The 16456-nt window shown below is 59.3% G+C and overlaps 1 protein-coding gene across 1 annotated transcript; it reads right to left on the bottom strand.

Annotated features, from left to right (window-relative positions):
* Window positions 1-486: 486 nt before the first annotated feature.
* On the bottom strand, window positions 487-16314 carry LZTR1 (leucine zipper like post translational regulator 1). Its single transcript, XM_070399997.1, has 21 exons — window positions 15965-16314; window positions 15422-15484; window positions 13546-13602; window positions 11541-11620; window positions 11059-11167; window positions 10506-10589; window positions 9561-9618; window positions 8749-8888; window positions 7270-7471; window positions 6703-6858; window positions 6201-6311; window positions 5721-5813; window positions 5470-5565; window positions 5224-5389; window positions 4852-5021; window positions 4588-4744; window positions 3649-3775; window positions 3406-3555; window positions 2661-2766; window positions 2493-2573; window positions 487-2243 (listed from the first exon to the last, which is right to left on the bottom strand). The coding sequence occupies exons 1-21, from the start codon at window positions 16162-16164 to the stop codon at window positions 2127-2129; spliced, it is 2523 nt and encodes an 840-aa protein (XP_070256098.1). The 5' UTR covers window positions 16165-16314; the 3' UTR covers window positions 487-2126.
* Window positions 16315-16456: the final 142 nt, after the last annotated feature.

The raw sequence follows: 16456 nt of genomic DNA, 5'->3' as shown, positions 1-16456 counted from the left end.
GCTGGGGCCCTTCCCTCAGGGCCAGGCTTGTTCCCCTAGTCAATAGCTGCAGCCCCCAGAAGGCTCAGACCCTGGAGTCCAAGCTCTGGGCTGCAGATAAGAGTCCAGCTCTTGCCTACTCCTCCCCATGCAGCTCCATGCCCCACGGGTTCTCTTAGGGTCAGGATAGTGTAAGTAGAGCCTGGGACAGCACTAGGCACCCTTCCTTTGGCACCTGAAACAGGTGCCAACACAAGCTGGTTCCTTGGAAAAGACTCCTAAAACCCAAGCCAGAAAGTTCCTTTTCAGGACCCAACAGGCTTCCAGCCTGAGTCCTGGCCTGAAGGCCAGCCCCCACTCAGATGGCCTATCTCATCTGAAAACCAGGACAAAAATTGTAATTTCTGACCTCCTGGGGCTGCTATGCTTGGCAAGTAGTAAGGCTCAACATTTCCAGTCCCTGGAGGTCTAGAGAAGTGGGGGAAGCACACAGCAGCAGTCCTGGCCTCAATTTGTGTCCTCATTTTAATTCAACTTAACTGGAATCTAGAAGACTTCCATGCATCTGTAATCATAGCAAACAGCTCAGTACATTGGGCGGCTTTACCCGCACAGGTGGTATCTCCCTGCTGGGCCTTGACCACAACAGCCCCAAGAGCACAGCTGAATGCTTTCTAGTCCTGTGAATGGCCACACCGTGTTCTGAAATTTGCCTTTTATGTGGCTTCATTTATTGACAGCATGTCTAGAAAAGACAGTCAAGTGACCAGTTACAAGGGTCCCACGTTGTCCACTGCAGAGCAGGATTTGCAGATTGTCCCCCAAGGTCCCCAAGCTCGTTCTACTTTATGGATGGGCTCCCTTGCCTAAGGGTGCTCACCTGCCACAGCGGCTCCCCACCCGCCTACATCCAGGCTCTTCAGCAAGGGCTGAGTGGCAGGTGCTGCGTTTGCACGAGGCACAGCCAGCGGAAGTGAGCCCTGAGGCAGGGAAGAAAGATCGTTTCCCCCCTAGTGGCTTCCTGGAAGCTGGGGCAGAGGGTCCCCGGGATTGTTCCCAGAAAGGAGGCTGAACGGTGCCTTCCACATTGGGGTGGAATCACGGGGCCTTCTGTGGGGGGACGGGAAAGGCTGCATTTCCAGCCCATGCAGGAGCCTGTGGTGCAGCATATAGGGGGTGCAGGCACCCCAGGCTTAGGCTCAGGAGGGAAAAGCCAGCCTGGATTCCTGCCACAGCCCCTTCCTCCATGTTGCCTCAGGTGGGGGTGAGATGTTGCTGACAGAGAACCAGGCAAGACTGACCAATGCCAAGCAATTGGGCCACATGGCCAATCCACAGCTGTGGGAGGGCCAAAGGCCAAGGCCAGAGCCCACCGGTGGGGACCACACCAGCAAGGTGTGTGTAGCAGGTAGCACTGCTGTGGCTTCAATGGAGGCATGTCTATGACAGAATACTTAGGGGTACACAGGGACTGGGGGCATCTTTACTGACTTCTTGGCACAGCCCAGAAGGATGGGCACACGGATATGTGGGATCCTGAAGTCCCTCTGGAATCCAGACCCAGTCCAGAGTGGTTGGCCCTGTGGGCTAGGAACTGGCCCCAGGGCCTTTCACACCAAAATTCATCTTGAATCAGATCCATCTGCCCATCACAAGTCCCCACGCATAAGCTCCAGGGACCCCTTATACCAACCTTGGTGAGAGTGAGGGGGGCCTGTGTGACCGCACATTGGGAGACCTTCGCAACATGACTGTAGCTATTTCCACAACCATGCTGGGTCCCTGTCAGATGGGAACCCCAAAATCAGCTCCCTGATGGGCTCTCCCCACTGCTGGACCCTGGCCAGGAATCCTGCCTCTTCCTATCATCACTGAGCCCCAGCTTCCCACCCACGCATCCATCCCAGGAGAGGATGCCACCTGGGGGGCCTGCTTCACCATCCACTTCCCGCGAGACCTGTCATTTGTGAAACAGGGCATTTGGAGCCCCCCATGTCCCCTCAGCTCTCTTCTGAGGTTCTGGGCACCCGTCTTTTGGCCAGCAGGTCTGACCACTGTCACAGGCCTGAGGATTGCCAACACAGTTTTTGCAGGGGGCAGGGCAGGCATGGTCATTCTCCATCTGTGGGCTGGCACCGCCTGGACCCTCATATGTCGGCACCCAGCTCTGCACACTGCTTGTCGGAGATGTGGGAGGCCAGGGAGTCTATGATGTCGAGCAGTAGCTGTTGGCTCAGTGAGCGCAGCGTAGGCAACTTGGAGACCTGTGGGAGTTGACCAGAAGGCCAGAACAGGATGGAACTGGATTCATGTGAGGGCTGGGTGGGCTCCAAAGATGGGGTGAGTAGTGGCCAGAGGGTGGGTGGCTCTGCTTGGTTATCCCCAGGGCCTACTGCTGCAGAAGATGGCAAGATTCCAGGCACCCTCCCCCAACCTGGCCACGGCTGCTGCCATGGAGAGTGGGTCCTGAAGATGAGGGGTGAGCAGCGGGTGCTGAGCCAGCAGGGCCTGACCTTAGTGAACTGGTGCACGATGATGTGCAGGCAGTGCCGTTTCATGTCCAGCGCCTGCGTCTTGTCAGCCGCCTCCAGGATCTGGAATGGCAGGTTCATTGAGGTGCTGCCCCACTCCTCACCCACCTGTCCAGGTGCAGGGAGGCCAGCAGGCACCAGGTGTACTACCTGCAGCACGTTCTGCACCGTCACGTTCATCTCCAGGTTCTGCTTGCAGTATGCCTGCAGCCGGTTGTTGTAAAAGCCGTAGTAGTAGGGGGCCGCGAACAGGTAGCTGGGGGAGCTGGTTAAGGAGCTGTCACCAAAGGAGCCATCCTCCCGCTCACCACCCTCCTCCCAGGGGACAGTGCATCTGGAGCCCTGGCCTGCCAGGGGCAGAGAAAACCTGAGACTGCACCTGCTCAGAGCCCGGGCACCTGCCCCACCAGGAGAGTCTGGCATGGGCTCCAGTCCAGGCAGATCACTGGCTTGATCTCTACACACACTCTGACGACTTAGGAGTCAAAAGCCCCATCGAGATTCAGAAAAACACCACAGCATCCTCTCCCCAGGAAAACACTCATATGCATCTTTGCAGAACTGGCCACAGTCTCCCAGAGCCCTTAAGGGCATCCTCGCACCTCAGGTCCAGACCCCCACTGAAGTGCCGTGACCAGGAATCACTCTATGTCCATCTGCTCGCCTGTCACATAGCAATGACCAATCCCTTACTCCCAACAGTCATGAGATCAAGAACCCACTGTCCCTTCTGGTTACAAACCCCTCAGTGCCGCATGACCAACTACTTCTGAGAGCACCAGGCACCAAAAGTCCTTGGGAAATCACCCAGCCAAGACCAGCCAGCCAGGCCGCCCAAGGTGGGTGCTGGGAGCCCCAGCGATGCCCTGGGAGCACCCTCGATGGGTGAGGATGCAGCGAGTCCTCAGGAGGCATGTTGACCTCCCCGTAGTAGATGTAGCGTAGCATGGACTCGAAGGCCTGCCTGCTGGGCACCATCTCCCCGATGGAGATGTTCACCTGCCCATCCTCAGGCATGAAGGACCGGAACATGGCCTCAAAGTAGCTGCAGACAGGGGGCGGCAGAGGCCTGACTCTTAGCGGATGCAGCCAGGGCCTGCCTGGGCCCGCCCTGCCTGTCAGCTGCACCCCCACCCACCTGGAGCGGGCAGCCAGGATAGCCTTGTGGGCTGGCCGGGGGTGCCCATCCAGCAGCAGTGTGATGTCACAGAACTCCGCGCCGGCCCCCTCCAGGTATGCCTTCATGTCCTGGATCAGAGATGTGCCTGGAGGGGCATGGAGGGACCCTGAGCAGGCACCTCCTGCCCCTTAGTAGCCCCTGCTCCTGACTGGGCCTCAGGGCCCCAGGGCACTTCCTCCTGCACATCTGCCCATTTGCTGCCCTGAATGAACCTCCCCCAGGCAAGAGGCCTCATTCTGGCCCTTGAGGCACCATCAGGCCCTGTCCTCAGCTCCACACACAGCCCTCAGGCATGCCCACCCCCAGAGTCTAATCTCCCAAACTCAGCTCCCTGAGCCCTCCTCTGGGCCTGGCACACCCTATGTTGCCCGGGACAGTGACCAGGGTCAGCACCGGCCCCAGAGAGAGACCGGGATAAAGGAGCCTGTGTCCTCCCTTCCTGGGTAGGGGGGCAGGGGGCAGTGGGAGCATCTGAGGTCTGCAGGCTGTGCGCACCCCTCACTGGGCCCTAGAAGCGAAGCTCGGTGACTAATCACTGTGACGCTGAGTACATCGCCCACTTCAGAGGCTTTCAGACCTGATGTCAGGCAGCGCAGGCACCCTTACCAGAGAGGTGCCCCGTGTCACCTCCAGAAATGGGCTCAGGAGGTTCCCTACCGCAGGCACACGCCCACGGTGGAAAGCCCGGTGGGTTGGCTGTTGTTCCTTTAACTGAGCCTGAACTGCCTCCCTCTGCCCCTGCCCCTGCCCCTGTACCAGGGAGACACACTGGGGTCCTCTGCACCCACCCCTCCACCCCAGCCTGAGAGCCTGGCAGGTGACCCCATGGCTCCCAGTCTTGACCAAGATGAATGCTACCTGGCCAGCTCCTGGCAGGGAAAGGACGAGGCTTCCTACCAATGTCCACGGGCTGGTCTGAGGGGGCGCGAGACGGTGGCTGCTGCTTCCGCCGGACGATCTCCACAATCAGTGGGGATGAGAGGTGCTCGAACTCCTTCATCATGATCACCTGGTTGAAGTGGGACTCCTTCACCACGAAGTTCAGGCAGTGCTCCTGGGACAGACAGGCGGGACAGGCGGGCGGGGTCAGGCCTCGGCCCCAAGAGGGCCCCAGACCGGGCAAGGGGCTGGCAGCAGTGGGCGGGGTGGGCTACAAGGCACCTTCAACTGGCCCAGCTGCAGCTTGGCAGCGCTCTCGCACACAACCAGCACGTTCTGCAGGTCCACGGAGGCCTCGATGTACTGCCGACACAGCTGCTCCAGGCGGCACAGCTGGAAGCTCAGCGCCAGCTTGTACACGTCCATGATGAGCAGTACGTCCTCCACGTGGCCTGCGCCGAGAGCTCCCTGAGTCCTAGGGCCCTTGGGCAGGGGAGAGGGGAGGACAGGGCCCCGGGCTCCCTCTATAGACAAGTGCGGGCTGGAGCCAGGAGGCACACCGCTAATCTCGGCCTCTGAGCCTCAGGCTGCCCACCTGCAAGTAGGGTCACTGGCACCACCACCCCCGTTCCTGCTCCCCCAGCCCCGGCGGACCTTTCCTCGGGTACTTGATCTTGTCGGTGTAGAGGAACTGCATGAGCACCTCGAAGGGCCGGGCCTCGGCCTCTCGGATGGCCACGCGCAGCAAGGGTGGCCGAGCCCCACCCACAGGTACCGCAGGGGCCTCCCTGGGAGCCAGAGCCGCCTCCTCCTCCAGCTTCTGTGGGAAGAGAAAGGGAAGCTTAAGGGCACCCCATGAACGCTGCTGCCCAGGCAGGGCCAGGCAGGGCCGCACCTCACCTGGGCCAGTCGCTCCTTCGCCTGGACGATCTTCCTGCGGAGCCAGCGGCTTCGTGCTGTGACAATGGCCACGTGGCCCTGAACACACTCCTCCTTCTGCAGCAGGAACGACAGGGGGAAGGGCACAGGTTCTCTCCCCGAGGGACACGGGCCCAGCCAGCGCGGGGGCCCAGGGACCCCAGCACGAGTGGGCCGCCAGCGCGCCTCTGGGTGCCAAGCCCCACTCCTCCGGACACAGAAAGGGCACCCACCTCACCCAGCACAAACTCCACGTCGCAGAACTGGCGGCTCTCCCACAGCCGCCCGTAGTCTTCGTGGAGCGTGCACTTGGGGTAACAGGAGAACTGCAGGAGGAGCCCAGGTGTTACCAAGAGAGACACTGTGCTCCTGGCGTTGCTCCCTCTGAGGCCCCACTGCCAAGCGCAGCTCAGCCTGGCTCCCTCCACTGACCCAGGTGGCTCCCAGGCCTCCACTGGCTGCCCCTCCAGCGGCACCCTGCCCTGAGGTTCCTGACTGCCTCAGCCTAGGCCCCCCTCTCCACCCCAGCTGCCAGGCTCCTCAGAAAGGCGGCCATCCCACCAGGTGCAGCCCTGGCTCTGGACACCCTTGGACAAGCTCCGCCCCTACCCACTGGGTCTGTTTCCACCGTCAGGGCCCGTTCACCCCAGCTGGCCTCCCTGCAGAGTCAGCTCATCAGGGAGCTGCCTGCTCCGAAAGCCCGTGAGCCCCACCTGGAACCGGTACATCTCCCCGCTGCGGATGTTGTTGTCCACAGTGCCCCCGAAGATGTACATGGCATCCGAGATGACAGCAGCAGCGTGGAAGAGCCTTCCGCTGGGCAGCTGGATAGAGGGCGGGGGACACGTCAGCAAGGTGGGGAGGGGCAGGGCTGGGTCTCCAGCAGGGCTGGCTGCGGCCTAGAGTGGTCATATTGTGGCTAAGGACATGGCACCACTGGCCTGGAAGGAGGGCCTGGGGCACAGCTGCAGGCGCAGGGCCGGAGGCAGGGCCTGTGGAGGTGAGCGGGCAGGACAGGGCCCTGTGACGCAGAGTGGACACAGCCGGTGCTCAGTCTCACCTGCTGCAGCAACACGGCCCAGCCAGCGGGGCACGGGCTCTGGCCCTCCACTCACTCACTCTGAGCCTCAGTCTCCCCACCTTTGAGATGGGCTGATCACAGGTCCGGCTTCAGAGGGCGAGGGAGCGGTAGGTAACAAGGACACTGGCACTCACCTCTGAGGCCGGTGGGGAAGGCTGCTTGGCATTGGTGGTGCCAAAGTCCAGGCCAAACACATCTCGGGACTTCTTGAAGCCGCCCCGGTCCTCGGAGGGCAGGGCAGGCATCTCCTCAGAAGCAGCCGCTCGCTCTGGTACCTCAGCCCCACCAACCTGATGGGAGACACGCAGGGCACAACCAGTCAGAAAAAGGCAGGCAGGCACCAGAGACTCCTCCCCACCCTCACCTAGAACTCTGTAGGGACGGGCGGGGGGGGGGGGCGGGGGGGGCACAGATGAGGGCTGAGTTGGGAGCCAGGAGAACATCCTAAGCACAATGCAAACGTGGTGGGAAGAGGAATCGTACGAGCCCACAGGCTGCAAGGTGGAGAACAGGCAGAGAGGCCCAGGCCCCAGCATCAGGCCAGGGCGGGGTCCAGGCTGAGGGCATCCTGGCCTTGCTCCTGCTGGCCGTCCGGAGCCCCAGGAACACCCTGAGGTGTGAGGAGGTGGGAGCAGGTGGGTCAGGAACACAGCCCAGGCCACGGGCCCTGGATCCCGTCAGCAACACCTGGCAGGGCTCACCTCGCTGTCCGAACTGGGCTGGACCACCTCCCAGGTCTGGAAGTCCACGTCATAGCAGTGCAGCTCGTTGGGCAGAGTGTTGTCGGCTGCGCCCCCGAACACGTAGAGGTGGCGGTCAAAGGCCACCATCGTGTGCCCGTAGCGCCGCTGGGGGGGTGGCGGGGAGCCCCGAAGCAGGTGCTCAGTGGGGATGCGTGTCCACCTGGGAGCACACACAAGGGGCCAGTGCCAGGCAGGGGCTCCTGCTCCCCTGTGACCTCCACCTGGGCTGCGAGGCCCCCACCACAGGCCCAGTCTTCTTAGTGCCCTGCAACCCCTGGGAGACCTTCCCCGGCCGAGGGAGGGCCTGCAGTGCATCTGCCCAGTGTCCCCTGTCGAATTTCGCTCTGGAACCAGCTCTGCACACCTCTTTGGCGGGGGAGGGGGACAAAGGGTGCAAGCACGAGGCAGGGTGGGAAGCTGCCTGGGGGCTGGCCTGGGAGGAAGGTGGCACCACACAGGGTCAACCCAACTGGGCCACCAGAGTCACCCACTGCCCACCTGGCTGCTGCTGGTGGCCATGTCTCCCATGGTTTCATTCCTACCCCGTCCCCGTCACCCCTGGGCTCCTCGTCCTGCAGCCCTCTGCCCCCTAGATGCGCCTTCCTCAGCCTGCTCCACAGGTACCCCAGGCCTCGGACCCCCAATACTGGCACCTCCCTGAGGACCCCCTTGCAGATCAGCCACTTGTCCACCTGGCCAGAGCCTGCATGTCTGCCCCAAACCGTCCCAGTCTGGTTGTACCTGGCCTCTGCCCATGCCCTCACTTCTCCAGGTCTGCCCTGCCTGCTCTGAGCCCTGTGTGATACCCACTGTCCTGAGGGCCCAGGCCAGGGCGGAGCAGCGAGCCAGCGTGCAAATGGCTCTCCCCCAGGCCTGGCCACCCCAGGACAGGCGAGTTGGACAGGCATCAGTAGGGTTTCCCCTCCCAGAACACCCAGCCTTCTCCTTCCCAGCTGATACGCTGGCATCCAGGGCAGCTCCCAGTCCCCTCCTGAGCCTCCCTGACCTGCAATCCAAACTCCCTTTTCTTCTCCTCCACTAACTCCCAGAGCCAACGCCCGGGGCTCGCCTTAGTCCCCGGCACAGGGGTCGAGGGCTGGCCAGCCATCAAGGACAGCGTACGCTGGAAGCTCAGGGCCCGGGAACCTCCAACACACGAGAGCTATGCCAGCCACACTTGATACTGGTGGCCCTGGCCATGCCATTCCCGGGGCTGGGGTGTTCTTCACTCAAAAAGGGAGGCCGCCCAGGCCCTGTCTTGCTGAGCTGCAGCCACACCCAAGGGGCCTGCGGGGGACCTCGGGCTCAGTCTGTGTAAAGACACCACACCTCCCCGCTGCGGGAGGAGGGCAGCCGGCCCTGCTTTACTTGGCGCTCACAAGGACGGCTCCAGAGGCAGGCGTGGGGTGCCGAGGGCCCCACCGCCGGTGCACTCACATCTTGTCCTTGAATTCAAACTGGAAGAGGTTGTTGGTTATCTTGGCTCCACTCTGCCCTGAGAACACAAACATCTTGTCCCTGCACACGGCCACCGGGAAGTTGCAGCAGGACGGGGGGATCTCACCGCTCTGCACCACCTGGGGGGGAGGGAGGCAGCTCAGCCAGGGCCCTCACGGGACCGGCATGCAAGTCTGTGGCCATCTCTCCCACCCCCAGCTCTGATGACCCCCAGCTATTTGCTGAGCTGGGACTGCTTTTACTCCCGAAGTTTCTTCTGTGATTGAGGGTTCACATATCTTTTTTTTTTTTTTTTTTTTTTTGCAGAACATCCTAAAGCCCCTCCGTCCCCTCCTAAATGGGGAATAAAGTCATCACTAAAGGAGAAAGACCGCCCCCCCCACCACCACCTTGGGAAAGACAGTAGAGCAACCTGGAAACAGTAGCCAGCAGGGGGCGTGCTGTCCTCACTATCAGGTAAGGGTGGGTTACACCTGAACTGCATCGTCACCTGTGACAGGCTGCCCCCCAGAACATAGAGCCTTTAGTCACTAGGTCACTGCCACTGGAACTGGCAGGCAGGTCAGCGGGAAGGGCAAGGCAGAGGTCAAGGCTGGGCTTTGGCAAAGGGAGCAAAGCAGCCTCCACCCCAGCCCACCCTGCTCCCCTGCACCCCTCACCTCCCTGCCTCCTGCACCCACCCTGCTCCCCTGCACCCCTCACCTCCCTGCCTCCTGCACCCACCCTGCTCCCCTACATCCCTCACCTCCCTGCCTCCCCACAACCCACCCCAAAACCCTCCAGCCCCTTACCTCCTCCCAGCACGTGAGCTCTCGGTCCTGAAGGCCAATGGTCCACATGTCATTCAACCTGCATGAGGACAAAGGGGTCAGGATGCCCACCACTGGGGCTGACTGGCAGGGAGGGCCGGGGCGTGGCCGGGGGGGGATGGCTCCCGGGAAGAACACCCATCACCTGGGACTCTGACCAGGGGACTCTGGGGCAGCCACGAAGCCAGAGCTTCAGTTGGGCGAGTGTGGGGGCTACACTGAGTCCCTGCTGTGCCAGGCCCCTGCCCAGTCCCGGCAGGAAGAGAGGCCTCACTCAGAGACAGGCCTCATTCCCAACCTCTAGGGCAGGGGATAGGGTCAGCCCTCGGCTGGTCCCTGGGGTAGGACTTCAGAGAGGCAATGCTCACTGTTTAGAAATTGCACTGTTTAGAGTGTCCATGATGCTGAAGTGCTGGGGAGTGAGCACATGCTGTGTTTTGTAATCCGAAAAACACAGCAAAGCCAATTTGCTGAAATAGGAGGAAATGCCTGTGGCACAGGCAAGTGCTCTTTTGTCCTCCGCAGGGGAAGGGCTGAGTCTGAGCCCTGCTGCTGCCACCCACCTGCCCACTCGCCCCTGAGGGTCATTCCTTGCTGTGGGCCTGAGTATTCCCACCCCAGCAATGCAAGGGGCCACCTCTCCCACCCCCAGCTCTGATGACCCCCAGCTATTTGCTCTGGAGACATGCACGACAGCTGTGCAAACATGGGCCAGGCTTGACAACGCCGATGCCCTGGGAGGGGCCTGAGGGGTGCCAGTCCTGTTAACCATTGTGGGGGTAGGAAAGGGGCTCCAATCAGTGGCCATCACCCTCATCCTGCCCCCTCTCCCCCCGCCCACATACCCACGTCACGAGAAACCCCCAGCCTGAGCCGTCCAAGACCAAGAAAGCCCACTCTGTGCCCAGGGGCCAGGCCGCCACCTACCTGGCATTGCCATCATAGCCAGCAAAGATCCATAACTTGTCACTGTACACCGTGGCACCGTGGGCTGACCTGGCGACTGGCAACCTGAGCAAGAGGTTGGGGAGGAATGAGGCCACTCGGTGCAGACCTGAGCCTCACAGCCCCACAAGGCTGGTCCGGCGGCCACAGCCCTGCAAGTCCTGCCCGGCCCCGACTGCCATGCCTACGTCTGCTGGCACTGGGACTCCAGTCAGGATACAATCAACAGCAGGAGGGGCTGAGCTCATGTGGCACCAGGCCCTGACGATGCATTCAGACATCACCAGGCAGGGACCTCTCCCGGGTGCGACCAAATAGCAAAGGGGTGCTCGCTAGGGATGACCGTGGAAGCGCTCAGCACAGGACATCCGGGTCCCTTCTACCCAACCTAAGAGCTGGGAAGAGGCTGCAAACGGCGCAGCTGAGAGTTCGCACCAAATCCCAGCTCCCAGGCCTCCCCGAGCCCCGGGCTCCTCTGCAATGCTGCAGGGCCGGAGCCCGCAGAACAGCCCCAAAGGTTTCAGCAGGTTCTCACCGTCCTTCAATTTTCCACTCCGTCCACTGGCCAGTTGCGAACTTGTATTCGAAGAGGTCATTTTTATTCTTCAAGTTAGAATTGGAATAAATGTCCCCAGTGTAACCCCCTGGGTGAAGAGAGAGCAACCATCACACCCAAAAGCAGCATTTCTGAGTCCTCAAACCCCAGGAGGGGAGGGCAGAATCTGGCCCCGTTGGAAAGGCATTCCAGAACTTTCTCCGCACACCTCGGGAGCACCAACTGGGTGCCTGCCTCCGTGCTGGGCTCTGGGGACACAGAGACCAGCAGGATGCCATGCCCTGTACCCGGCGGGGAGGGAAAGCCACCTTCCCCAGTCGCAGAGGCAGACGGTTCCCACCCCAGGAGACCGGGCTGAGGATCAGAGTGGACAGGGAGAGGCCAGCCAAGCACAGCACGTGGGCCTGAGGCTTTCGGGGAGGGCAGGGGAGCCCTGGCCTGGAAGGTGAGCGGCAGCTCACCAAAGACGAACATGCTGCTCCCGTAGACCACGGCTGAGTGGTGGTAGCGGGGGGCGGGTGGGGTCCCAGTGGTGAAGGCCCTGGCGGGAGAACAAGAGGCAATGGGTGTCAGCAATATTTTGAAGGTCATACCTGTATCACTGTAGAAACTTTTTAGGAAATTGCCAATAAGGAAAAAACCACAACAGCAGCACTAACATTTATATATAACCCTTTGCTAGAAACCACTGTTCACACCTGGAGGTCACCCCTACACCTTCCTATGCATATTGTGTCTCGGAGTGATTTTTTAAAAATGGAATCATCTGGTAGATATTTTGCAATATGCTTTTTCAGCTTCATAGTAGACTGTGAGTAGGTCTTCAAGCCACTCGAGAATCATTATTACGCCCCCGTCTCACAACTGCACTGTATTCTGCAGCATGGGTGGTCCACAAATTTTACTTTTCAAATTAAAAACCCATTTATACTGCTTTCTGGGGGCTGCTCCTTTTCAGTTTTATACTTAAGCAATTTTCTTTTTAATCCTCACTCAAGGAGTGAGGATATTTTTGCCATTTATTCTAAAGAGAGTGGAAGGGAGGGGAAGGGAGAGGGAGAGAGAGAGAGAGAGAGAGAGAGAAACATCGATGTGACAGAGACACATTGATTGGTTGCCTCCCACAATTGCCCCCACCGGGGCAGGGATCAAACCTGCAACCCAGATACATATTCTTGACTGGGAATCCAACCCAAGACGCTCCGGTGCGCAGGCCGATGCTCTAACCACTGAACCACGCCAGCCAGGGCTACTTAAGCAGTTTTTTAACAGAGAATGTAAAGTCTTGACCAGCTGGTGTGGAACCAAGAGGTCACTGGTTCGATTCCCAGTCGGGGCACAACCCCGGGTTGTGGGCTTGATCCTTAGTGGGGGCTGTGCAGGAGGCAGCTGGTCGATGTTCCTCTCTCTTCGATGTTTGTATCTCTCTCTCCCTCTTCCTTCCTCTCTCTATAAAATTCAATAAAAACATTTTTTTTTTTAAAAAAAAAAGCATGTAAAGTCTTCAGAGTGATTTTCAAAATGAATTTGTAACTATTGGCCATACTTTAAAATTAAGTGTGAAAGAAACAACATAGACATTTCTGTGGCAATCCCAGTGCTACCCAGGTCTCCTGGGCACAAGGGGGGCAGCGTGGGTTGATGCCACCTTGGCGTGCCAGGTTCAGCAGCTGTGTCCTGAGCCCTGACATCCTCCTCTGTCAAGGGGGGAGGGGTCAGACACCACCCCAGAGGCCACCGGGCACTGAGGTCTGCGCACAGGGCTCCAGAGCAGAGTGTGGCACCCAAGGCGCTCGGTGAACCTGGGCTTCCGCACAAGCGGATGGCAGAGCCCGGAGGAAGCCCAGCATCTTCCAACCCCAGGATCTATTTCTCCCCCTCAGCTGTGAGCTGCTCCAGGTCAGGGGCTGGACCGCAGGGCACTACTATGCAGTGCTCAGAGAGGGCAGGTGTCTTGTCCAGAGCTGCACAGCTGGGGAGGGCCGTCTGCAGGAGGCAGACCGGGGCCTGCATGCTGCCCACTGCCTGTGTGGGGTCTCCGGGCAGAGGATGGGCCCCATGAGGCCGGGGGGGGGGGGGGGGGGAAGGCCCTGCAGCAGCAGAGTCCGTCCTAGAAGAACCCATCGACCAATGGCTCTCTGTGTTGGCTCCAGCCCCTGGCCTGGGAGGCAGGCTTGGTGACCGAAGGCTCTCCTGAGACAGAATTTGAGGACCCACAGATCAAACAGATCCCCTTATTAAGAGGATTTGAATAATCAATCTCAGTCATGGACTGGGAAAGAAACCCAAGAGATAGAGGGAACACTGGGTATGGCATGGGCGGTGGCGGGGGCCGGAGGGGTGGGGGGTTCTTATCTCCTCCTCGAAGCTTCTGTCTACCATTCCAGGAATGTGACTCCACTGGCAATCAGGGCCCCAAACAGTGCGGCCAAGTTCTAGGAGAAAGAGCAGGGACCTGGGACCCACCTGCACCAGGAGCAGTCCTTCACATCAAACCGCAGCAGGTCGTTGAGCATCGTCTTCCTGAAACACAGCCAGGGAGAGGCGGGCTTGGTTCTGGTCTGCTCTGCAGGGCGTTGCCCAGCCAAGACCTAGAATATGGACACTGCAGCCCAGGAGGTGGGGGAGTTGTCCTAGGAGACTTAGCCAGGGCCAGACACCAGCTGACGCCCGAGGGACCAGAGAGGTGACCACCAAGGAAGCTCCTGAGCTGGTGCAGGCACAGGGGCTGCCTGCTGGGAGTCAGGCAGGACCGAAGCATGACCCCAGCCACCCACCGCCTGTGCCTGCCCACACCTCAGGGAGGCCCCTCCCCTTCTCTCTGATCTTCCTGCCACCTCTTTATCACAAAGCCAGGGTAGCAACTACATTTTAAAGATACAATAAAATGATGGTGAACACACAATGCAATATACAGATGATGTATTTTAGAATTGTACACCTGAAACCTATATAACTTTATTAACCAATGTCACCCCAGTAAATTCAATTAAAAATAAATAATAAACAACCAAAAAAGATAAAACAGAAAGCAAATCCACTGGCCATGACACCACCTGTTAATACAACCTGCATGTTACCACCCAGCCCTGTCACTAAGAGGGAAGAAGGGTGTCAACCCAACAGGAGTCCAGCACCCCCTGCCTAGCTCAGTCTGCACCAGATGGCTGAGCTCTCCACTTCCATTTACAGAAGAGGAAACAGCCTGGAGATAAAAGGACCTGTCTGAGGCCATGCAGCCAGGAAGCCAGGAGCTGGGAAGCGGAGTGTGACAGTAATTCCCCCCCTCTCCCATTTGCCCCTCCTCCCTGACCTTTGACACACACACACACACCCCCGCCCAGGGCTACAGGCCATCTTTCCTTGTACCCAGTCGGTCTACAAAGTGACAAGTGTATTGAGACAAATTTGTATTCTGTTTCTCAGTGTCACATTGTAGCAAAAATAGTTCTGCTTGTTGCTCCACAGTTCCTGCTACAGAACACTTCCCCACCCACCGCTGTGCTGGACATCAGGCATTTTCAGTTTGGGGGATTCTCATGAAATGTCTTTCATTCCTTCATGGGACAAACACCTGTCAAATTGTCTGGGTGCTGGGATACAGGCCCTGCTCTGGAGAAGACAATTAACAAACACCTGTATGCCCTCAGACCAATGGAGCCGGGAAGAGGTTGCAGATGGTCCAGGTGGTCGGGGAAGGCCTCACTCACAGGTGATTCAGAGGAAGAGCAGGAGGGAGAGCAGCAAGGCAAAGTGCCTGGCAGGGTGGCAGCGAGGGCTGACATGTTTCTTTCAAAGCTCTGTCCACTCGGTCAGAACAAGGGAAATTTCTGTGTCCGGAGCATATGCTACCCATGCTGTGCTGAGGGCCCTGAGGGCAGGGAACCTTGCCAACTGGGAAATGGAGGTTGAATGCTTGGCTAACATTTGTATAGGCCAGCGGTTCTCCACCTGTGGGTCGAGACCGCTTTGGGGGTCGAACGACCCTTTCACAGGGGTCGCCTAAGACCATCGGACAACACATATATAACTACATATTGTTTTTGTGATGAATCACTATGCTTTAATTATGTTCAATTTGTAACAATGAAAATACATCCTGCCTATCAGATATTTACATGACGATTCATAACAGCAGCAAAATTACAGTTATGAAGTAGCAACGAAAATAATTTTATGGTTGGGGGTCACCACAACATGAGGAACTGTATTAAAGGGTCACGGCATTAGGAAGGTTGAGAACCACTATACTACAGACAGTAATGGAGCTGCAGAAGCCTAGTCCAAACCACCATGTTTGTCCCTCCCTGGTCCAAACACCCTGATGCTCCGACTCACTCACCCATTGTCTCCACCAAATACGTAGATGGCATCTTTATAGGCCACAACTGTGTGCTTGCTGCGCCTGGAAAGAAAAGAGGGGTAGGTAGAGATGAGACCAGGACCCTCCCTCCAGGGGGCACCCAAGAAATAAGACCAAACACCGGGGCTGCCACAGAAGTTGGATAATACCTCTCAGCTATCAAGATGAACAGAAACCCCTAAATTCCACCAGTACCCCCCCCCCCCCAAATAACCCTGCATGTGGGGACCCTGTCATTGTCCTAGGACTCTCTGGACTCCTCATCCCACTGCAGAGCACCTGGGACCTCAGCTGGAGACCCACAGCATGACTCTGGTGCCTGACCCCTGGCCACCCCGCTCCGCTCCGGGACTCCCTCAAAATCCCCGCCACTGCCCCGGGCATCGCCCAGGACACCACCACTCCACCCCCCATTACCAGATCTCGCTCCAGGACACCGTGCCCCAGCCTTTTCCCTGGAACCCACCATGAAACCCTCTCGGGCATCCTCCCCACCCCCAAGATCCTGGACCCACGCCGTACCGAGCCCCCACGAACTCGTCGCAGGGCGGGAGGCGCCGCCAGCGATGCACTGTCTCGAAGGGCCCGAAGTTGAGCGTCAGGTACTCGACACTGTCCGAGCAGCTGTGGTCAAAGTCCACGCTCGGGGCTACCTTGGACCGCGCGCCGCCTGCCAGGGCCCCGGCCCCAATCGGACCCCCCGAGCCGCCAGTCCCAGCCATCCCGGGTCCACGCCAGATCGGTCACCCGCGGGACTCGCAGCCACCGCCCTGGGCCGCCCGGAGGGACTACATTTCCCGGCGTGCACTGGGACGACGGCGCAGCACTTCCGGCTGGTGCCACGCTTTGGTCCGTCGGCGTTTCCCGACAAGCCTAAAGCTCATCGTGGCCCAGCTGGCGGGCGCAGCACCCGATACTCGAGGTTGTGGGAAACAGTCCCCACGGAGTGCGGGCACCCGATCCCCACCCCCGTCCGACTGCACTTCCCCGACGCCTGCCCTGCCACACGCCGTC

The sequence above is a fragment of the Myotis yumanensis genome, unplaced genomic scaffold (assembly GCF_028538775.1).
Source record: "Myotis yumanensis isolate MYYU_CA2020_CCGP unplaced genomic scaffold, mMyoYum1.0.hap1 SCAF_19, whole genome shotgun sequence".
Classification (NCBI taxonomy): domain Eukaryota; kingdom Metazoa; phylum Chordata; class Mammalia; order Chiroptera; family Vespertilionidae; genus Myotis; species Myotis yumanensis.
Note: the sequence above shows the minus strand (reverse complement) of the source record. Positions and strands in the feature narration are given on the sequence as shown.

Excerpts from the sequence above, each read along its gene's own strand:
- LZTR1 (XM_070399997.1), bottom strand. The coding sequence starts at position 16,164 with ATGGCTGGGACTGGCGGCTCGGGGGGTCCGATTGGGGCCGGGGCCCTG. Across the intron at positions 8,889-9,560 it reads AGCTCACGTGCTGGGAGGAG|GTGGTGCAGAGCGGTGAGAT; the intron begins GTAAGGGGCTGG and ends CCTCCCCCCCAG. Across the intron at positions 6,312-6,702 it reads CTTCCCCACCGGCCTCAGAG|CTGCCCAGCGGAAGGCTCTT; the intron begins GTGAGTGCCAGT and ends CCCTCTATCCAG.